The 17,380-nt window shown below is 42.7% G+C and overlaps 1 protein-coding gene across 1 annotated transcript in view; it reads left to right on the forward strand.

Moving 5' to 3' along the window:
• The window catches only part of LOC136572709 (uncharacterized), a 346,665-nt gene that overhangs the window by 76,779 nt on the left and 252,506 nt on the right, over nucleotides 1-17,380 (forward strand). The window contains exons 14-15 of the mRNA XM_066573580.1: nucleotides 13,325-13,462; nucleotides 15,632-15,752. Coding sequence (XP_066429677.1) covers nucleotides 13,325-13,462; nucleotides 15,632-15,752 — 259 coding nt within the window. The remainder of the gene's footprint in view (nucleotides 1-13,324; nucleotides 13,463-15,631; nucleotides 15,753-17,380) is intronic.

Genomic DNA, 17,380 nt, shown 5'->3' on the forward strand with positions numbered 1-17,380 from the left:
GCTCCCTCGGACTTACTGCCCTTACTACTACCTCACTGCAAGACAACTGTGTCTGATCGTCATCGTCCTCCTCACCCACAGAAAGTTGTTGAGACAGTTGGCGGAAGTCCCCAGCCTCTTCCCCCGGACCCCGGGAACTTTCGAATGGTTGGGCATCAGTGACGATAAACTCCTCTGGTGGGAGAGGAACCGCTGCTGCCCAATCTAAGCAGGGGCCCGAGAACAGTTCCTGGGAGTGTTCCCGCTCCTGAGCAGGTGTTATTGTAGTGGAGTGAGGAGGCTGGGAGGAAGGAGGAGCAGCAGACAGAGGATTCGGATTGGCAGCAGTGGACGGCGCAGAACTGCGGGTAGACGATAGGTTGCTCGAAGCACTTTCTGCCATCCAGGACAGGACCTGCTCACACTGCTCATTTTCTAATAACCGTCTCCCGCGTGGACCCATTAATTGGGCGATGAATGTGGGGACACCAGAAACGTGCCTCTCTCCTAATCGCGCAGCAGTCGGCTGCAACACACCTGGATCAGGAGCTCGGCCTGTGCCCACACCCTGACTTGGCCCTCCGCGTCCTCGGCCGCGTCCACGTCCTCTAGGCCTACCCCTACCCCTCAGCATGCTGTATTACCAGTGATTTGATTTCACAGGCAGCTAATAAATTGGCGCAAGACTGCAGGCCAAATATAATTTTTTCCCTTTTTTGAAAAGGAAAGGCCCCACTGCCTCTAGTGAAGGAATAATCTAAGTTTAATAACTGTGCTGTTTTCCTGCTAATGTGTCACAGAACGTGAGGGTAGCAGAGTTATTAACTGTGGCAGAGCAGGTATTTTTTTTCCCAATTAAGGAAAGCAAATGGCGAAGCCAGGAGTAAAACGTAGCTGGGTGCGTATGATTTTTACAGGTTGCACACGCAGCCGACACGTGTCCACCGGCGTTAGGACGGACAGAGGCAGGACAAATAGAATTATTTTCCGTTTTTTTGCACCAAAAGGCAGCACTGCGTATATTCTATGAACATGAGAAGTTTAATAACTGTGCTGTTTTCCTGCTAATGTGTCACAGAACGTGAGGGTAGCAGAGTTATTAACTGTGGCAGAGCAGGTATTTTTTTTCCCAATTAAGGAAAGCAAATGGCGAAGCCAGTAGTAAAACGTAGCTGGGTGCGTATGATTTTTACAGGTTGCACACGCAGCCGACACGTGTCCACCGGCGTTAGGACGGACAGAGGCAGGACAAATAGAATTATTTTCCGTTTTTTTGCACCAAAAGGCAGCACTGCGTATATTCTATGAACATGAGAAGTTTAATAACTGTGCTGTTTTCCTGCTAATGTGTCACAGAACGTGAGGGTAGCAGAGTTATTAACTGTGGCAGAGCAGGTATTTTTTTTCCCAATTAAGGAAAGCAAATGGCGAAGCCAGGAGTAAAACGTAGCTGGGTGCGTATGATTTTTACAGGTTGCACACGCAGCCGACACGTGTCCACCGGCGTTAGGACGGACAGAGGCAGGACAAATAGAATTATTTTCCGTTTTTTTGCACCAAAAGGCAGCACTGCGTATATTCTATGAACATGAGAAGTTTAATAACTGTGCTGTTTTCCTGCTAATGTGTCACAGAACGTGAGGGTAGCAGAGTTATTAACTGTGGCAGAGCAGGTATTTTTTTTCCCAATTAAGGAAAGCAAATGGCGAAGCCAGGAGTAAAACGTAGCTGGGTGCGTATGATTTTTACAGGTTGCACACGCAGCCGACACGTGTCCACCGGCGTTAGGACGGACAGAGGCAGGACAAATAGAATTATTTTCACTTGTTTTACAAGCAAAAGGCAGCACTGCGTATATTCAATGAATAATAACTGTGTTGTGGCCCTGCCTATACAATTCTTTCCCTGCAGTATCAATAGAGGGTGGAATGCTCTGCAGAGGCGATTTTGAGAAGCAAAAAAAAAATGCAGCACAGCTAACAGCAGCCTGGACAGTACTGCACACGGATAAATATGGCCCTAGAAAGGACCGTTGAGGTTCTTGAAGGCTACACTCACTCCTAACACTCTCCCTGCCTATGCAGCACTTCTGTCCCTAATGCCAGGTGCAACGCTCTGCAGAGCCGATTTTGAGAAAAAAAAAAATGGCACTGCTAACAGCAGCCAACACACAGCTATCAGTGGCCCTAATAAGGACCTTTGGGGGGTCTTGAAGCCTACACTAACTACCAATTCTTTCCCTACAGCAGCTCCGGTACAAACAGCACTGTCCCTCATCTAACTCACACGGCATCTGAGCCGAACCGCGGGAGGGGCCGAGTTTTATGTTCGGGTGACACCTGATCTTCCCAGCCACTCACAGCAGGGGGGTGGTATAGGGCTTGAACGTCACAGGGGGAAGTTGTAATGCCTTCCCTGTCTTTCAATTGGCCAAAAAAAGCGCGCTAACGTCTCAGGGAAGGAAGTGAAAGTAACCAGAACACCGCATGGTGTTCGTTACGAATAACGAACATCCCGAACACCCTAATATTCGCACGAATATCAAGCTCGGAAGAACACGTTCGCTCATCTCTAGTACTAACCTAAATGTACAAGCATTTAGCAGAGCTTTTCATAGGACACAGAATAGAGTGTACAATTTAGGCCTACAGCCTCCGGAAACGTATATCAAAGATACATACATATATAAATTAATATGTTCATAACCCTCACAATCCCCCATTTTGAAACAGTCCATCTTGAAAAGAGCCTTTGTAGTGGTACTATCAAGGGTGCTAAGCCACCCCTGCCGGTCTTTCTATCCTCTTCGCCGGATCCCCACTGTTGTTGCTCTTTTACGTATGACTGTTTTAACGATATCGTAGAGGGAGCGATTCCAGATAATTTGCTTGTCTCCGTATCCCACAGAATGTCCATAAGTTGCAAACACTCAAAAGAATGAACAAAAGAAACAGTATTAGTAATGGGTGAAACATAAAATCCATCATCTTTCCTGCTGTAGGTGACCATCCAGTAAAAATATCATACAAGTTATACTCTGTGTCTACCTGGATCTTAGTACCTATGCTGACCAACTTATCTCCTACCCATACATGTTTTTCTAATTCCATAAGGGAGAGGTTAGTAACATCCAAATTCTTTTGAAGGTGTTCAGTGTCTTTCATTAGTCTTACAATTCTACCCAAGGATACAGTCAGAGTTGACATAGGGATAGCATCTGGGTGCCAGTAGTACCTTAATGTTGCTTCAGCATCTGGCAAAAATGTGTAAGTTTCTGTAAACCGATGTATCACCGACATGTTCTGTATACATCCAGACAATGGAGTGGTGAGATTATACATACTGGTGGTTTTAGTTTGGTTGGTAACAAAGCATATATATTGGGGGCCAACTTCTATCAGCATATAGATGAAGCAGGTAGCACCGTCCAATCACATATGCTGACTGAAGGCTGCTGGAAACATGGCTCATATGCGGCTGTACTCCGTCCGCATGCTAGGCCATCCAGTGTTTCTTCACAGTTCTCTATACCATGGGTTTTATTTTCACTATAAATCATCATACTTGTGAACTTGGACAACCAATATTGGAAAGCATATAGAGGCGGTCCAAACACCACAGGTAGTACTACAAACTTACACATCAGGCTTGTGTCCTTTACATCATAAAATCATTTCCCCAGTGCTATACTCATCAGAGTATTCTACACCATCAGCCCGGGGCCGTATCCAAGATGCTACTGGAATTACATTATTGAGAATATTTCTCCACAATTTTTCATTATTTGTCATCACATCTGACTGCTTTGTCCCTCTCGTGAATCATATATACATATTGCAGGCTACATTGTGTATAGTTTATGAGTTTACTCATATTTACAAACAAATCCTTTTAAACCGCAAAACCAGATTAAAAAGCGTTAATACATCCTTATCATATCCTAATGCAAGACATCGGGGGAGGAACAAGGAAGGCATGCATTGTGCCTGAACATTTATCAATCTAGAAACATCCTGTCCTACCCCAGCCATTTTATTCTTCATCACCTCTAAATCTATAGAGTTCAGAACCCCTACACCTGTACTAATTCCCCCTAATAGGGTATCATACCATTTTCGTTTTCCTCTGGTGCAGGGTTTCATTGCCTGAAGAGAAATATTATAATGCACAATGGTTTTCTGGCTCTTTGTGGATGGTAAGGGGTGTCAAATGCCTGGGAGTTACCCAGGGCAGACATGAAGTGTTGCATTATTTCACCTGTGAAATGTGTACCTCTATCTGACTTGATAACCTCTGGTACCCCGTATCTGCAGATTACCTTATTCATGAGCTTCTTTTCGGTTACCTGCTCATTTACTTTTGTAACAGGGTACGCCTCCAACCTGAAAAACATCAACAACAACAAGCACATATTCATACTTCCCAACACGTGGGAGCTGAATGTCGTCAATTTGCAATCCCTGAAATGGGTAGAGTGGTCCTGGCAAGTGCCTTTGTGGTCAATTTACTTCTACCCTGTTGCTTACGGCATAGCTCATGCAAAATTGGACAAATGATGTAGCAGCTACAGAGAATCCAGGGGGCAACCCTTTCTCTCTCAAGCATCAGTAGCATAGCTGCCTCCGATAGGTGAGTCTTTCTATGGATCAGCTGGGCCATCATGGGGTACAGGGATCGTGGTAGGCAAGTTACTGACTGTTTGCCATACGCCACCCTGTTCTACTGCTCCCATATTAGTCCATTTATCTTTTTCTTCTTTGCTGGCTTGTGACTGTCAATGTTCAAATTTTTATCAAAGTCCAAATCATAGTCTCTGACTTATGCGGTCAGTATCTTCTTTTCTTCTTTCTTCCACGGCTTAAGGACCACTGCTTTTGCTGTGAAGTCTGTGAGGGCGTTGCCTTTTGCTTCTGCAGTGTCGGCTTTAGTATGAGCTTTCACCTTTAGGATTGCTACTTTATCTGGTAGGAGTAGGGCTTTCATAAGGTTCTGTACTGCTACACCATTCTCAATGGGTTGTCCTACAGAAGTTTAAAAATGTCTGGCCTTCCATATTGGGCCGTAACCATGATCTATGCCGAATACATACCAGGAGTCAGTGTAAATGGTTACCTTCTGTCACTCTACACGCCTCAGTGAGGGCCTTTAGTTCCGCTTCTTGTGCTGAGACATGCGGAGGCATTCTGCTTTTAGAGATCTTGTTGTGTGAACACTGCATATCTGGTGTGGAGTTGTCAATCACTCTGGTACCATCTATAAAAAAAAACAACTCAAAATATGTATTAACAAGGGGTTTCAATAACTCTTTAAAACTTAAACTTTCTTGTTGCATCAATGCTAGACAATCATGCTGATATTCTATTCCAAATAGATCACGTTCTTATTTGCAAAGATTTTTAAAAATAGCTGATCTGTAATACATAGATCACCTATGCATCCCCCTCCCCCATTTGATCACCTATGTCACCCCCTCCCCCATTTGAAACAGGATACTCGATTGGAAGAAGAGTAGCCCGGTTCACCATTGAAAAGAAATATTAAAGGGGGGGCATGAGCAAAGCACATTGCAACCTTATTTGACGAGCTAGAGACAGATGTTTAGGTTGCACTTGAGTGAGTATACTCTGGATGTCATGAGGGGTGAGAACCACTAGGGGGGGTAGTTCAGGACCAACTCAGAAGACTTGTCAACCATTACTTGTACTGCTGCCACCGCACAGACACGGGAGGGGGCTCCTCGGGCTACCGGATCCAATCTCATGGAGTAATACCCAAGTGACCGTGGACGTCCTCCATGTTTTTGCGTCAATACTGCTGTCGCATGAAAGGCCAGGGACGGCAGTATGAGACAAGTCCCAAAAAGGTGCGAAGCTTTGGCAGCAGAAGAAGATACAGAAATGGCTTGAACTGCAGCCCTGCGTCGTTCTGTGAGATGTCTGCCTTCTTGAGCTAGACAACAACCTTTTGTTTACAAAGCTGTAATTTTTCCTTTGTAAGCCTTGCAGCCATTTTCTGCTAAAAAAAAATTTTTTTTAGAAGAGAAATGGATGCAGATTGACATGTTTCAGATTCTCAGCACAAAGCGGAAGGTCATTAACATATTGCAACAGCACAGTCCCCTCAGGCGGAGTCCAAGCCTGCAGGACAGACTGGAATGCCTGGTTGTACATGTTTGGAGAATTCTGCGCACCCTTGGTGCCAGAACTTGTCCAAGCATTTTTATTATTTTTTTTTTTTTAGCTTTACATAAATGCCCTTTTGTCTGAAAAAAAGGGCCGGAGATTCAGACTGTCTCCACTCTGGCTTATTATCTATGACCTTAGGGATTTCAATAGACCTTCTACAAAGGCCATACTAAGTACATGTTTACCCATCTCTTCTATGCCCCTATACCCCAGATCTGACTAATGTTGTTGAAGGCGGGCATAGAATTGTTTTACACTTTCTTCCTTCTCTTTGTGTGATATTAGAAAGAGACAAGGAGGATTCTCTCCATTTTTTTTTCTTTTTCCCCAATGTTTCAGACAAATTAAAAATATTTTACCACTTCTCAATTCTCTATGTTTAATTTTATCCCAATCTGTGCCACAATAGTCTTTCACATAATTTTAGATTATAGTTCCCGCTGCCTTCCCTGTTTTACATATACTCCTGCATCTCCTCCTTGTCCTCCTTCTCATGCTTTCACTCACTAGCCTAGGATCTAGTGAGCATAGGCATAACCGGTTTGCACCGAGGAGCTCCGCAAGAAGGGCAGCTCTCTCTCCAATCCGGGTTCTGTTGTCCACAATGCCAGCAGGTCCATCCCTCCAGTCCAATGTTTGACCTTGGAGTGGATGACTTGGCATAGGGTGGGGGAGGAGACGGTTGGAATTGAGATGAAGGGGGTGGAGGTGAAAGAGGGAACTGACCCGACAATGGGAGAACATTATATACCTGTGCTTTGCTATTGAACAGTATATATATATACTTCATATAATACAACATACGGGCCTTTTTCCTGTGCAGCCAAATATAACCAATTCTCAATTCACATTTCTTTGCAAAGACAAGTAGGCCCTCTAGTCTACAGAGAAACTTCTCCAGACAGATAGCAAAGCTGTATAACAGGTTCCACTGCCTGTAAACATCTTCTAAACTGCAAATTCACACTCACTAAGGGGGTTTTATTCATTCCTATACGGACTGATAATATGTGAAGTAGAAATTGGGATTGTATTTACTGTACACCAGACTTCCAATAATGAGCGAATTATGTATAGATAAGAAAAACTCTTAGTACCGCGGTTTTTACACAATTCGCTCAGAATAGGCTACCCAATGACAAACACAATACAACTTATGCCCATTTCTACCCACATACTGATATTCACCACACTGCGACCACTCAGCGGCCAATATATTATAGGGGGCTTTATTCCACCCTGGCATAATTAACAATTCATCGGACACTTTTTTGTTCTTAGCTACCGACATTTTCGTACTATTGCGGATTTTCTTAAAAGGCGACATTTTCACACTATGCCAGATTATCACAAGAAATTCTTCAACTATCAGTTTATCAAAATTTTCCTTTAAAACAATCTAGTGTATTACTCTCTGCGTAATCCGGTTCACAGCGCCATTAATATATATTGCTGCAAGGAGCAAGACTTAGTTCAAATTACGTTTTAAAGAGAGTTAGACACTATAAAAGGTTCATACTGTAGTTGATTGGGACCCTAATAAGTGGGATGGGGACCAATATTCATTTGCCAATTTCTTTAGCTATCTTTCACACCTTATCCTCTTTACCAGCAGTATTGTCCATGGCTGGCGGTTTATGTACACCAAGAGGCTTATTGTTTTTATTCTTTCACACACATAAAACAATTGTTTGTTTCACTATTTTCTGTGCAGTCTTTTACACCTTATCCTCTTTACTAGCAGTATGGCCAATGGCTGGCGGCTTATGTACACCAAGAGGCTTATTATTTTTATTATTATTTTCTTTGTACACTTCTTCAAATAAAATACTGTTGTTAATTGAAAATGAATTACACTTTAAATAGAACTTTTGTTATTAATTTGACTAAAGTACTTATCAGGTGTTTCAAGTACACAATTATCTCATATTAATATCTTAATTCAATAATATTCAAATTAACACAACTCAATATTTTTGAATTCCACATATTCCACGAATCTGTATATACATATATGCACTGTGGTAATCCTGGGCTATAATCTCACACAACTAGTCTCAGGAATAAAATTAGATGCCCCTCCTTTGGTCACTCCATTTGTTCAAGTGAGAGACTTAACATGGAGTCTAAGAGTGACCTTCACTCTATACATTACCACAATATACATATATATACACCAACATCCACTTAAAATGGAGACACACTTCTCACCTAGGCTGGACTGTGTGGAGGGTGGAGCAAGACCTGTTCCTATTGTTCTTCCCTCCCATCTCCTTACATCACCTAGCTCCACCCCCTGTGGTCTGGCTCAGCATTTGGTCATTTTTGCTTCATTTCGTTTCTGGTTACCGGACAGTATACACCATATAACACAGTCTAACTCTCATACAGGTCCTTCCATTTATACACACACATAAAGACAAAAACATTTGCATGTCAGTTACTACTTTTTAAGTGTCAGTACTTCCTCACTTGTCTAAAAGTGTCGGTACTTCCCAACCCTGCTTATTTCCCCCCGTCTCAACTTCTTCTCTTATACCTATAAGAGGCTCCCATCAGGGATTTTATCCCCTGAAAATTTTAGGCTTCCCTGGTACAATTTATACCATGCCTTCCAGAGATCGGCAAGAGGGTTTAATATTCTGTACTTCCTCACCCTGCATATTTTACCTCGTCTCTACTACTTCTCTTATGTTTATAAGAGGATCCCATCAGGGGTTTTATCCCTGAATACTTTAGGCTTCCCTGGTATAACTTATACCATGCCTTCCAGAGATTGGCAATAGGGTTTCATATTCTGTACACTGACCATGCAAAGTAACAAATAAAGACAATAACAGTTAAACACCCGCACAGCATATTCAGCCCACCATATGGATTCTTAAAAGCTTGAAGATTTATAAGAGGCATGCACTTCTTACCCCTCGGACAGGAAAGGAGCAGCCAGGAAGCACGGATAGATTGTGGCAAGATAAAGCCTTACCTTACTGCGCAGTTTTTGTCAATCCGTGGTTCCGAGTGGCTCCTTATCCCATCTGGGTCCGGGGGGGTTCGAGGTGTAGGTGGTCCTCTTGTTCCATCAAGCCCCGCGTCCGGGCGCCAATTACTGTTAGGGATAAATCCATGTTACGTTAACATGCTGTGGGGCTCCAAATCAGAGGTGGTTATGGCGGCCACCGTGAGAAAGCAATAGACACAGGCATCACGGTCGTGTCTTAGAGCAATCTGAGTTTATTGTGTACATTGTAATCTCTTATACAGAAAATAGTAGGCGTATCAGTAGGCTAGTGTTACAGAGGTCGACCTGTTTTACTGGTAAATAATTGTGTCTTCTCTATAAACAATGCTTTATTTGTTTGTATGTAGACATCGTGTCTGGTACCCTCATTATCATCACAATCTACATTTTAATCACATGCCCTACCTAGACAGCAGTTAAAAACAAAGCATTCCACACAACCTTTTGATCAGTGTAACGAGATAAACAAGCTCTTGGAGACATGATGGACATTTAAGATTACACCTCTACTTAATGTAATTAAGTACTAACCTAAATGTACAAGCATTTAGCAGAGCTTTTCATAGGACACAGAATAGAGTGTACAATTTAGGCCTACAGCCTCCGGAAACGTATATCAAAGATACATACATATATAAATTAATATGTTCATAACCCTCACACCTTCTACTTCATCAGATGGCAAATCCTCCACATATGCATATCCTTAATAGCACACTGGATCCCCCACACCCTTTGAATCAATCCACATGGATCAGTCTGAGAAGCTGTTTAATTATTCAGCGTCATGGATGTCAATGGGGCATCTGATGCTGTCACAACTTCTCACCTTCTTTTTGAATGTGTAAGATTTGGACCTTGAATCCGGTTCTCTCTGTGACTGTGCATTGTATTACCCCGCTGAATCAGCATTGAAGATTGTGCTGTGGACGTATCTATTTTCCTTGGGCTGCATAAATGTCAGTCACTTAACACCTGTTGGCTGTTCTGTTCACCTGGTAGAATTTGTCCTTTGCAAACTTTATGACATTGCTTTTAAAATAAGCAACACACCTGCTATCTCGTATAGCAAAATTTTGGTAGAATTTCTCTTTGTAAAATGTATGACATTGCTTTTATGACAAGCAACATGCCAGATGTATTCCTTAGCTCAATATTTGATCTAAGGACCATATCTCGGCCTGACACCCGTGTGCTACGATCGACCCCTACACCATTGTACGCTATTTTGACCAAGCACAGTGTTCCCAAGATGTGGCTGCATTCCCATGCAATTTTGGGGTCTTTGGCTGCATTGGGGACTTCTGTAGGATAAATTAGTGAACCCAATTTTTACTCTCATTGACTGAAATCGGCCCAATACCGCTACGAACAGATTATTCCACTATTTGCTAATCAGTAACTATGACATACATATTTTGTGCAGAGCATAGTGAATATATTAAACACATAGAAACTAGTGTTTGACCTTGCATAATTGGCATTTTAAGGCCTTATTCACATAGGTTACAAATTTGCACAAATTTGTAGCGCTACAAAAACTCATGTATATGAGGCCCATGGTTTCCGATGGGTTCTTTCAGGCTACAAAACATCTCTCATGTGAAAGAACCTATTGCAAACAATGGACTTCACATACATGTGTTTTTGTGGCACTACAAAATCCCACGATTTTCTAGCCCGTGTGAATAAGGCCTAATTGGATATTGTATTTACAGTGAATCATTGCATTTATAAAGTTATATGCTATGGAGATATAGTTTGTTCTTTGACAAACCAATTATTGGAAAATGAGGAGTGCTCCCTTTTGATTCACATGAATGCTATCTGCTTAAATATCCACATGTAAAGTATGTAGCTGTATATCAAAATAAGTCATTGCTTCACAGAAAAATTCCCCAAGTGTATAATATGCCAAAATGCATATCTAATAGAGATGAGCGAGCACCAAAATGCTCGAGTGCTCGTTACTCGAGTCGAACTTTCAGTGATGCTCGAGAGTTCGTTTCGAGTAACGAACCCCATTGAAGTCAATGGGCGACTCGAGCATTTTTGTATATCGCCGATGCTCGCTAAGGTTTTCATTTGTAAAAACCTGGGAAATTCAAGAAAGTGATGGGAACGACACAGAAACGGATAGGGCAGGCGAGGGGCTACATGTTGGGCTGCATCTCAAGTTCCCAGGTCCCACTATTAAGCCACAATAGTGGCAAGAGTGAGACCCCCCCCCCCGCACTGTCAGCGTAAAGATCGTTCTCCTCTGCCACAGCTGTAACAGCTGTGGGAGAGAAGAACGATGTTAGCCCATTGAATTCAATGGAGCCGGCAATACAGCCGGCTCCATAGAAAGCAATGGGCTGCCGGCGATCGCGGAATGAATTGTCGGGAAGGGCTTAAAGGGGTTGTCTCGTGAAAGCAAGTGGGGTTAAGTACTTCTGTATGGCCATATTAATGCACTTTGTAATATACATCGTGCATTAAATATGAGCCATACAGAAGTTATTCACTTACCTGCTCCGTTGCTGGCGTCCCCGTCTCCATGGCTCCGTCTAATTTCGGTGTCTTCTTGCTTTTTTAGACGCGCTTGCGCAGATGGGTCTTCTCCCTTCGGCTCGGCAGCAGCGGCGTTTTGGCTCTGCCCCCTTGTACGCGTCATCGCGTAGCTCCGCCCCCCTTCACATGTGCTGATTCCAGCCTCCTGATTGGCTGGAATCGGCACGTGACGGGGGCGGAGCTATGTGATGACGCGTACAAGGGGGCAGAGCCAAAACGCCGCTGCTCCCGAGCCGAAGGGAGAAGACCCATCTGCGCAAGCGCGTCTAAAAAAGCAAGAAGACACCGAAATTAGATGGAGCCATGGAGACGGGGACGCCAGCAACGGAGCAGGTAAGTGAATAACTTCTGTATGGCTCATATTTAATGCACGATATATATTACAAAGTGCATTAATATGGCCATACAGAAGTACTTAACCCCACTTGCTTTCGCGAGACAACCCCTTTAAATATATAAGCCCTTCCCTGCAATTCATCCAGAAATGTGTAAAAATAAAAAAAATATATACTCACCTTGTCCCGGCAAACCGATGTTAGCCCATTGAATTCAATGGAGCCGGCAATACAGCCGGCTCCATTGAAAGCAATGGGCTGCCGGCGATCGCAGGATGAATTGTCGGGAAGGGCTTAAATATATAAGCCCTTCCCTGCAATACACCCAGAAATGTGTAAAAATAAAAAATATATATATACTCACCTTGTCCCGGCAGACGGAGTTCAGCTCGGCTGCCTGCAGTGGGTGTGAAGGGGGTGTCAGTCAGACCTGCCCCTGATTGGCTCAGCGCTGAGCCAATCAGAGGCAGGTCTCACTCACACCCATTCATGAATTCATGAATGGGTGAGTGAGTGCTGCCTCTGAGTGGCTCAGGGGCAGCTCTCAGCTGAATGACATTCAGCTGAGAGCTGCCCCTGAGCCAATCAGGGGCAGGTCTGACTCACACCCCCTTCACACCCACTGCAGGCCGGCCGAGCTGAACTCCGTCTGCCGGGACAAGGTGAGTATATATTTTTTTTTTATTTTTACACATTTCTGGATGAATTGCAGGGAAGGGCTTATATATTTAAGCCCTTCCCGACAATTCATCCTGCGATCGCCGGCAGCCCATTGCTTTCAATGGAGCCAGCTGTATTGCCGGCTCCATTGAATTCAATGGGCTAACATCGTTCTGCCGGAACAAGGTGAGTATATATTTTTTTTATTTTTACACATTTCTGGATGAATTGCAGGGAAGGGCTTATATATTTAAGCCCTTCCCGACAATTCATCCCGCGATCGCCGGCAGCCCATTGCTTTCTATGGAGGCGGCTGTATTGCCGGCTCCATTGAATTCAATGGTCAGTGCTCGTTTAATCGAGACGAGTACCGCGTGGCGCTCGTCTCGAGTAACGAGCATCTCGAGCACCCTAATACTCGAACGAGCATCAAGCTCGGACGAGTATGGTCGCTCCTCTCTATTATCTAACTTTTTGTGCATATCTCATGGCCAAAAGGAAACCTACTTTTTTGTTACATAATTTGCAGTCTAAATGCAGGTATTTCTGTTTTGGTGGGTTTTTATGTACCATTTTTTTTTTTACTTCCGTAGGGATCATGACCCCTTTGAAGAAGGTTACTCAGAATTTTTAATCATGAACCAGCAAACAGAAAAGTACATTTCTGTATACAAACAAGCTTTGTTCCAGAGACGAATCTCCTGCAAGGATGCCCTTTCTATTATTCAAAGGTAACGGCATATTATCACATTTACTAGGAAATAGGTTACATAGAATGATACATAAATAATATATATTCTTATTTTTATGAAGGCATATAGGCAGTGTGCGTTATTTATTCCAGAAACGCAGTGTAATAAATAGAGATGAGCGAACGTACTCGGATAAGCACTACTCGTCCGAGTAATGTGCTTTATCCGAGTATCGCTGTACTCGTCTTGAAAGATTCGGGGAGCGCCGCGGAGCGGAGAGCTGTAGGGGAGAGCCGGGAGGAACGGAGGGGAGATCTTTCTCTCCTTCTCTCCCGCCCACTCTCCGCTGCTCCCCGCCGCAACTCACCTGTCAGCAGCGGCGCTCCCCGAATCTTTCAAGACGAGTACAGCGATACTCGGATAAGGCACATTACTCGGACGAGTAGTGCTTATCCGAGTACGTTCGCTCATCTCTAGTAATAAAGAAAAAATTACAAAATGGCAGAATTGTGTTGTTTTTTTTTTGTTCACAGCAACTCTCGAAAAAAATCGAATAAAAACTGATCCTAGAGCCCCATTATCAAAAATATACAAAGGTTATGGGGCTAGAAGATGGTAACACAACCCAATATAATTTAAAAAATGTTTTAAAATGTTTAAACAGTAGTAAAACCATAGAAACCATATTAGTGCTACCAGTGTAATTATGCTGACCAACAGAATAGAGTTAAGGTCCATTTACTTGGGATGAGCTGTCGGGCAAGCGATGCCTGGCAGCTTTTCCCAGTGATGCTCGCTCTTGTGCTATTAGACAGGAGTGAGTATTGCTGGCATTGCTCACAGCGCTGCCAGCATGGAGGTGTAGCCAGCCGGGGAGTGTTCTCTCCCTGCCCACCTCCATTCACAGTAAACAGACAGTCTTTCAGAAGTGAACAACTGCTGTTTACACTAAACGGCTCTTCGTTCAGTTGTCTGCATACAGTAACTGAACAATTCTCATTTAGTCATTGCATGCATTTTACATGGACCATTATCACAGGATTCTGAACTATAGTTGTCTCGTGCAAAAGGGCCATTAGCAAGTAATTTCCATTGCAACAGAAACACCATAAAAATGAAACCCAAATACAATGGCACAATTGAATTTTTTCCATTTCAGCCAACTGAAACAGTATAACTTCAGCCTACTTTCAGTATATTAGATGGTACGTTAAATGGTGCTATTAAAAAAATACAACTTGTCCTGCAAAAAACAAGCCCACATATGTCGATGGAAGAATAAAAAAAAAGTTATAGCTCTTGGAAGTCAGGGGCAAAAAAACATCAGCTGATCAAGTAAAAATGGCGAGGAGTAAAGTGAGTAAGAAAACTTTTGGGAGCTATGTAAAGTGCAGGCACACCTCTGCTGAATGTTTAAATCTCTTTTGCCCCTTTTTCAGCTCACAGCTGCTGTGGAATTTGTCTTTTTCAGAGATAATAGAATGTCATGAGTAATGTCAGTGTCATTTTTATCACGCATAGCAATAAATCATGTGAAGAGTAAGCAATTCTCTTTCGTGTTGTGCAGGAAAGGCATTATACAATGTAAGCAAAGGAATTTGTAATTAAAAAGCTCTACTTCAGAATTTGAAATTGAAAGGTTAAAGAAAACAGTGCTTGCATATTAGATATAAAGAGCTATGAACTGGTTAAACACAGTAAGGTAGAAAAAATTTAAGAGGTAATCTGAGACATTACTAAACTGGACAGTCAATAAGAAGGGGCTGCCTAAAATAATAAAATAAGCAATCCTCACCGGAAAAATTAGCCACCCCTCCAGTGTACTGCAGCATGGAAAGTAAGGGCAAGGAAGACAGAACAGTGAACTGCTGGCAGAATGCTAGGCTTGCTACACGACCCCTTCCTGACAGTGGATTGTAAACAGCAGAACAGAAAAATGGGGAAGACCACCTGAAAATCAGAACTTACAGACATGAAACAGGGTGAAAACAGCAGCAAATGAGGGGGTAAGGAGAACCTGGTCTATTTTAGAAAACTTGTTGAATTCTCAGGTACACTTTAAACATTTAAGCACACTATACCTCTTTAGCCCTTCTCAAAAGTGTCTGCTTTGGTAGTTGTCTGAGTGCATTTTATTCTACAGAATTTGAAGTGTTGAACTGACAAATATATGTAAATATTCTGAATAATCTTTCTTTGTTTTATTAGGTTTGCTATTGTCAGCCATAGGCCAGGGATACAGCACATTATCAGTGAGTGCTATGTGGAGGTGTATGACTGGTTCTACCTTGAACTGAAGAACATTCAAAAAGAATATGAGACCTTTAAAGTATGTAAAACATTTATTTTAATGTAAATGTAGCTCTTTATTGCCAAGTATTGTTACTAGTACTTGTCATTGTAGTCAAATGCCCTAAAGTAAAGTTCCTTTTATGTGTAGGAATTTGCTTCGGTAGATGAGCTCATCCATTTGCACTTTTACATAGCATGATGATCGCCAGAAGAACATTCAAGTAAACTTTCCTGCCCGATTATTGGGCTGTATAAACAGCCCTTTTGTCTAAGCGTAGGCAAATTATATATGTACCTTTTTTGAGGGCGGTTAGGGTAAAACATGGTATAGCCCTTGCAACAGAAATGCCATATATCTGAATCTATTCTAACCTTCCTTTCTGGCAGGTAATATTGAAAGTATATACACCTGTTTTGAGCACTATATGGGACTACTATGTTTTTGTTGCATTGAACAAGTATATTGTAGCTGTTCTATGAAACTATTATATGTTTTGGGGTAACCTTTGATTCTGCTCTGTCTCTCAAATGGTATATACCAGCCCTCACCACCTCCTGCTGTCTCCAATTCAGAAACATCACTCAGATACAATCAGTCCTTAATCTTGTGTCTGCAAAAACATTTCCCACCTTCCCTATTGCAACATTGTATTCTGTGGTCTTACATTCAACATTATTGTACTCCGCCATTCCATTCTTAATTTTGTTGCGGGTTGACCCACCTCTTCCCTCATTATTCCTCTGCCTCTCCCCAAACCCTTCACAGTCCAACTATTACAAATAACCAAGTCTGCTAGAAAAACAGGCTCATAGGTGATAAGGAAAATTCAAATAATGACTAACAAAAGAGGGGAAAACAAAGAGAAAAAGAATGAGAGAAGGGAAACAAAGAATTAAGGAAAGAAGGGGGTGAAGGAATACTAGAGTAGAGTACACCTCGGAGGCACTGGACCCTAGCTAAAAATTGTAAGTAATACCAAATCAAGGACAGCTGTTATTCCATAACTCCAGATACAGAGTTCAGTTTAGAGGGAATACACTCCAAGAGCAGCAAGGGGACAGCCACAATATATGGAGAAGATAATTTAGCATGTAAGGTAATGATAGGCAGGCAATAACTAAACAGTGTCCCAAAGGTACCCAGTATTCGAGCAGCAGGTCATGGCCTCTGGAGTATGAACAATTAGTTCCTCCATTTCCGGTGTTGCAGCTATTTCCCTAAACTATTCCTCCAAAGTCGGGGAATCCCTGGACTTCCTCCTACAGGGATCACTGACCTTGTAGTCTGTAATAAGTGGAGTGTGGAGAGCGTCTTTATGCAGATGAGAGCATGGGGGCATATAGACTAGAACTGACTGCAATTAATTTGCGATAAGTGTGTTAGTGACATCATATATAATTTTAAATACTGTTTACCTTAATCGCCGCAAGACTTGACAGCCCCACTAAATATTAGACATGGTGCAGCTCAGGTTTCCACACTGCCAACAATTGTCTGGTACCAATGGAAGCAACTTGTGCAGAGCCACGGGTACCCAATACCACTTTGACAAGATTTTAAAAAAAGGTCTCTTGAGATCTTGTCGCAGTGAATGCTTACTTAACCCCTTCTATGCTCACAATAAGAAATAGCAAAAAAACTAATGGGGCGGTGGAGGTTGGCCT

The sequence above is a fragment of the Eleutherodactylus coqui genome, chromosome 1, assembly GCF_035609145.1.
Source record: "Eleutherodactylus coqui strain aEleCoq1 chromosome 1, aEleCoq1.hap1, whole genome shotgun sequence".
NCBI classification, from domain to species: domain Eukaryota; kingdom Metazoa; phylum Chordata; class Amphibia; order Anura; family Eleutherodactylidae; genus Eleutherodactylus; species Eleutherodactylus coqui.